This window comes from Eurypyga helias, unplaced genomic scaffold (assembly GCF_000690775.1).
Source record: "Eurypyga helias isolate BGI_N326 unplaced genomic scaffold, ASM69077v1 scaffold5932, whole genome shotgun sequence".
Taxonomy (NCBI): Eukaryota; Metazoa; Chordata; class Aves; order Eurypygiformes; family Eurypygidae; genus Eurypyga; species Eurypyga helias.
The window spans coordinates 24587-30586 of record NW_010237822.1 but is presented as its reverse complement, the minus strand read 5'-3'; the positions used below and the strand labels follow the sequence as shown (position 1 = coordinate 30586).

Here is a 6000-nt window from a genome sequence, read left to right as displayed (position 1 = left end):
CAGGAGTTTCAACTAGCAGGGACTAGAACTAAAACTGTATGTATTTTATCATAAGAAAGATTAAATAAGTGACAGAGTTACAAAGTTGAGGAAGTATGTATGAGAAAGAACTCAAGCAATCCGCTACAGCCGAAGTTCATTTTCACCTCTCGTCTTCAGCGTCACCCCAGTATTTCTCACATCCCGCTGCAGTGTTGTCACAGAAAACATGCAGCAGTAGCATGAAAGCACTAGTTCATGGAAATATTTTCACATGAGAAACACATCATACGACTAACACCACACATACTCAGTGCAACAAAGTTGCCTTTGACAGCTGCACTGCTCGGTGAAACAACTTACATTCAACATTCTCGGGGAATTTTCTGTGAATGACTTTGTATTTCTCTAGAGCTTTCTGGTAGTTACCTGCAAATAAAACAAATATCTCCTATCCACACAGCCAAACATAAAAGACAATATCTGATAAGAAACTGACACAGTTTAACTTCATCTTTTTAGCTGGAGTACATAATTTAATATGTGTAAATTAATTTAAATTAATTTAAACCAAACTTCCTAAAACCAAACTTAACATTATTTAATTACTTATAGTAAAAATTAAGAGCATTTGAGAACAGCTCAAATCACTCTGTAAATAACAGGATTAATGAAGAGGAGTTTCCTAAATTTTGCCCTTTTCTGACCTGCCTCTAGGACCCCCTCATTCTATGACACATCTAGACAAGCCATATCGAGCATACCAGGGGCTCATCTGAGGCTGCAGATGTATGCGTTGGTCAAACAGAATGTGTAACAGCTCAGCTCTGCCTACTCTGCCTTCCACCAGAACGCTAACTCTGTGTCTCTCCTCTGCCCCAGATCTGGAAGAAAAGTAATTACTCTTTAAGATTTTGCCTTCAATTTTTGCCCAGCTTAATTATTATGGAAAGTACTGACAGACCCTGTGAATCTAGAACTTCATATCCCTGAAATATCTGACAAAAAAGTTTTGGGGTTTTTTTTTTCCCCCCCACCGTTTCTCTGGGCAACATCTTCCAGTGCCTCACCGTCCTCTCCATGAAGAATTTCTTCCCTCTTCCAATCTACATCTCCCCACTTTCAGTTTAAAACTGTTGTCCTTTGTCCTGTCACTACAGGCCCTAGTAAAAAGCCTCTCTCCATCTTTGCTGTAAGCCCTCTTTCTATATTCTCCAGGCTTCTCTTCTTCAGGCTCAACAACCCCAACTAATAACAAAAAATGTTTCAAACCTCCAACCAATCACAAAAAAGATACAGAACTTACCGCTTCTCCTGTAGCAACTGGCAACCATCAGCTGCCACTTCACTTCTGTCGGTCTGCATATACATAAAAGAAAATGATGCACACTGCCAAACGATGAATAAGCAAAGTAATACACACAGCACTGGTAAAGACCTCAAAATCTCAAAATTTTTCACCTAGCATATTGCCTTCCTAGGAAGGGCTGAGCCTGTTCAACCCTACAGCATGCTCCTGTGTTGAGGCCTGGATGTCACTCATTTGTAGTCCTGTGTTACAGTCACAGAATGGTTTGGGTTGGAAGGGACCTTAAAGACCATCTAGTTCCAACCCCCCTGCCATGGGCAGGGACACCTTCCACTAGACCAGGTTGCTCAAAGCCTCATCCAGCCTGGCCTTGAACACTACCAGGGATGGGGCATCCACCGTTTCTCTGGGCAACCTGTGCCAGTGCCTCACCCCCCTCCCCATGAAGAACTTCTTCCTGATATCCAATCTAAACTTCCCCCCTGTCAATTTAAACCTGTTCCCCCTTGTCCTGTCACTACAGGCCCTTGTAAAAAGTCCCCCCCAGCTTCTTAGTAGCCCCTTCAGGTACTGGAAGGTGCTATAAGGTCTCCCCGGAGCCTTCTCTTCTCCAGGCTGAACAAGCCCAACTCTCTCAGCCTGTCCCCATAGCAGAGGTGCTCCAGCCCTCTGAGCATCTTGGCGGCCTCCTCTGGTCTCGCTCCAATCCGTCTGTATCCTTCTGATGTTGAGGGCTCCACAGGTGGACAGCACCAGACAATTCCTAGTCCTGACATGTGAACCGCCCATCTGTCTGAGGTACAAACCATGAATGGGGGAGAACTAAATGCTTCGCTATATTCTGAGTGAGTCCCACCAGCCAGGTCCCAAGAACACACAACGGATCCCTGCCCAGAAGCAGCTTTGAACTCTGGCTTCTCCTCTGTGTCATCACCTCGATGCCTTAGCTACCCTTCCTTCTCTTTTAGCACATACTGGTGGCAGATATGGTCAGAGAATTTGACCGTATTCAAGATGTTTGAGCATGTACAACGAAGTGTTGGACTCTCCTCATTTTTATCAAGAAAATGTGAATATCATGAAATTTTCATGTCAATGGTGTTAGGATGCTCTATAAGCCAATGCACTTTTCAGCGGCTTACAGCTCAACAGTAGCATATGCCAAAGGCACTGTATGTGAACATTTTCCAAATACTTTTGTACTTCTTCTCTTCAATTTTTCCCTCCAGTCACAGCACAGGCCATTTTTAACTCTAAATAATCAGTTTGCCTGGCAGCTGCCAAACAAGCTTATGAAAGACAGCTGCTTCACCTTTTTTAGTTTCAGCTGAATGTCTCCTGCAAATAATAAAGACAGCCAAGCAGACACCATACTAAAGTTTATTACACAGTTCAGTATGAAAATTCTAGAGAGAATAAACTGTCAGCAGCCAGCATTAGCTGCACAACTCCTTTTATGACGACAGCTTTGTGCATGCTGGTAAAATGTAAAATAATGAAAACTGTTTCTCAATTCATTGCCTAGCATTATCTCCGAATGCCATTTAAAATGTCATTATCATGATACTGAACTGTGTACTAAATACACTAAATGTTAAATAAAAAATGCTGGTCATGGTTAAAATAGTTATAATTTAAAAATGTAACTTTATTTACAGTTAGTAGTAATTTATAACCCAACATTCAGATTTACCAGTTGGCATATCTAGACCCTATTTTGAATATCCAATAGACACCGAAACGTCTCTGTTCTGTTATCTGGTACTAACAATCTCATTCCACAGAGAAATAATTTCTCTGTATTGCAGAGAGATCACAATTACATATAATAATGAAGAAGAATTTCATATGCCAATTATTCCTAAGTACTTTACAATCCACATACTTCATGTTTCATGCATGGACTGAGTGCAACATGAAGCACAAAGTATTTAGATCTTTGCCAAAACAAAGAATTCTTTTTAGTTTCCGAGGTTTCTTTCCCAAGTTTCTAAGAAGGCCATGCACGCCAGCATGTCTAATCTCACAGCTTGACTAAAATGCAGTTTTTTAAGGTGGCCAGAATTTATACTGAAAAGAATACTGGCCAATCTGTGAAGTACGATTCCTGCGAACTGCCTCCTGTGTGTTTTCATCTAATCTACATCCCTATTTCTTTGTAATTATACCACAATTTGGGTGAAGTCTACATTTTTCTCTTTGTTTCCATTTCTGAACCTTATTTAAACCTCAGATTTTCTTTTCTATAATTAACATCTACTCTGACTCAAGCCCTCTCCAGAACAGAGTTACTATTTTGTACTGAACTTCTGAAAACCTCTTTGCAGTATAATCTTTGGTGGCTTAGCAGTGCTGTTCCCCACTTCACAGCACTGAATAATGGCAGAGGGTAGACGAAAGATTCTAACACCTAATACCATCTCAGGCCTAATGGAGGGTCCTCGTTAACACTGACATTGCACAGCAAGAGCAAAACCACACTGTATACAAACAGAAAGGGGAGAAAAAATAAATAACATCCCAAATATTCTTAACTGGGTTATTTGCTTATAGTATTAAGGTTACCCAACTAATTTCTTTCAAGGTGTACTTGTGGATATCTAATCAGAAAATATTTGAGTAGGCATTAAATCATAATTACTTACTGGATAAGGGCTGCTCTCTCAAAGTACTCAATGGCTTTCTCGCAAAACTGGGTGTCAATGTAATAGGCTCCAAGCCATTCAATGACCTCAATGTTTGAAGGGAAATACCGGTATGACTGACAAAATAGGAAAGGTGTAAGAAACACGATTTTAGTGATTAAACAACATCTCTATGTTACTTCTGGAATATCTTACTCAAGTGTCTAATTCTCCAGATGCCAAAAACATATTATATGAATGGAAGTAGTGTCCCATACTAAGTAACCTGGGGGGGAGGAAATAGGCCAAGTTTTCTAATTCTAGAATGCTTTTTAGAAGTTACCTGAGATGAGTCTGTCACATTTTCCATCTAGCCTTACTTGAAATATTATTTTACATAGTTTGCAACAGCAAAAATATTTACTTAGATCATGTCTGCATGTAAGTTGCCTTAAACGTTAAACAATGCTAACCAATACATGTACAATTCCACACTCAAATCAGTCTGCCGGCAAATTCACCTAAAATCTTTCTTTTCTATGAAATACATTTGTATATAAATAACATTTTTGGCTTTTTAGAAATTCTTGATGATATAGGCAGGAAAATTACCATCAAGCACAACTCCAGTAGCATTCGGAACGCAACACAAGACTTGGGTCAACCTCGCTTCACACAGACACAAAAACCTCTCAGATTGCAGCAAAGCAACTTCCTGACTTATTCCTGTTTCTAAAACAGAAGAACCTTTACAAACTATAGCGTACTACAGCTGTTTTGGAATGACAGGGGATGTCTATCTTTAAGCAACAACGTATACAGAATGTGTAGCTGTACCACTCAAATATACATGTAAACTTACAAACACATACTTATCTCCAAACCCATTACTCAGAGCTTCCAATCAACACTGTCACGTTACACACCTTTTAAATTACATTTTTCTATGTATTTTTTCATTTCATCTCAGACTGTATTTTAAATTAAAATTGTTAGGAGTCAACGCAGAAAATGACGATATGAAAAATGAAAGCCTGGGGTCAAATACCACGTGGAAACACAAGCTGTGTGTTTCCTTAGGATCTGACTACAAAAATTAGATATTGTCAAATCTCTCTTCCCAAATATCCTTTCTTATTCTTTTAAATGACATTTTAAAAAGTTGAAATGATCAATTGTTAATTTGAAAGAGGAACCTATGACGAAACGCTCTTTAATTATGATAAAGTGCATCTGAAAATCCATAAAGAGCAAGTACCTCATAGTAATAATGAAAAGCTTGGGATTTATCACCTTCATTATCATACAATTTCCCTAGCTTTGAAAGTACATGTGGATCAGTTGGTACTACACTGATCAACTGCAGGAGCCACTCTATGGCTTGATTGGCATCTTCCATGATCTCATATCTGAGTTTTCTTTGGTCAAGGACTGGTACAGAGGATATTTTGATTTACTCACAGTTCCCACCACTTTACATAACATAAACCATGTGCTGGACAGATACACCAGCCATTGTAGTGTGGAGATACAGTGGAAAAAAATGTATTTTTATTACCTTCATTATTCTCAAAAGTGTAGTACAGCACTTTTATAACAGTACAGTGGAATCTCTCCTGCCTTGGGGGGTGAGGGGGTGGTGTTACTACAGTTTGCATACCCCCAGAAGCATTCTTAAAGAAATTCAAAGTGTAGAATGTTACTGGTGATATGCAAAGCCAACCCCTCCCCTACTCAGCTTTCAATCCATTGAGATTTTGCAGTGTTGGGAGGTGATTATTTTCTTACACACACACTAACTAATCTGAAACCAGCTTTCAGAACAGAAACTCACTTTCATCAACCATAGTGGTTTTTTTCTTTGACGTTTTACTCAGCTGTGCTTACAACTGCCACAGTATTTCCATAATAAAATCAGCAGCATTTTAAATATTCCAGGACACACTCTAATACAGAGTGTAAATGTATTCCCTGCAATGTGAGCAGTCCTGCTGTGTTTCATCACTTGCTTCTCTGGCAGTGTTCAGGAAGGCTCTAACATTACAGAATGAATCTACCTATGATCATCCTAATTATAATGGACACTAC

At 39.4% G+C, this 6000-nt stretch overlaps 1 protein-coding gene across 3 annotated transcripts in view; it reads right to left on the bottom strand.

Annotated features, from left to right (window-relative positions):
* The window catches only part of IFT88 (intraflagellar transport 88), a 46326-nt gene that overhangs the window by 16600 nt on the left and 23726 nt on the right, over positions 1 to 6000 (bottom strand). For all 3 annotated transcript variants that reach the window (XM_010147601.1, XM_010147602.1, XM_010147603.1), the window contains exons 18-21: positions 5171 to 5321; positions 3934 to 4049; positions 1286 to 1338; positions 343 to 408 (exon numbers count right to left, since the gene is read on the bottom strand). In XM_010147601.1, coding sequence (XP_010145903.1) covers positions 343 to 408; positions 1286 to 1338; positions 3934 to 4049; positions 5171 to 5321 — 386 coding nt within the window. The remainder of the gene's footprint in view (positions 1 to 342; positions 409 to 1285; positions 1339 to 3933; positions 4050 to 5170; positions 5322 to 6000) is intronic.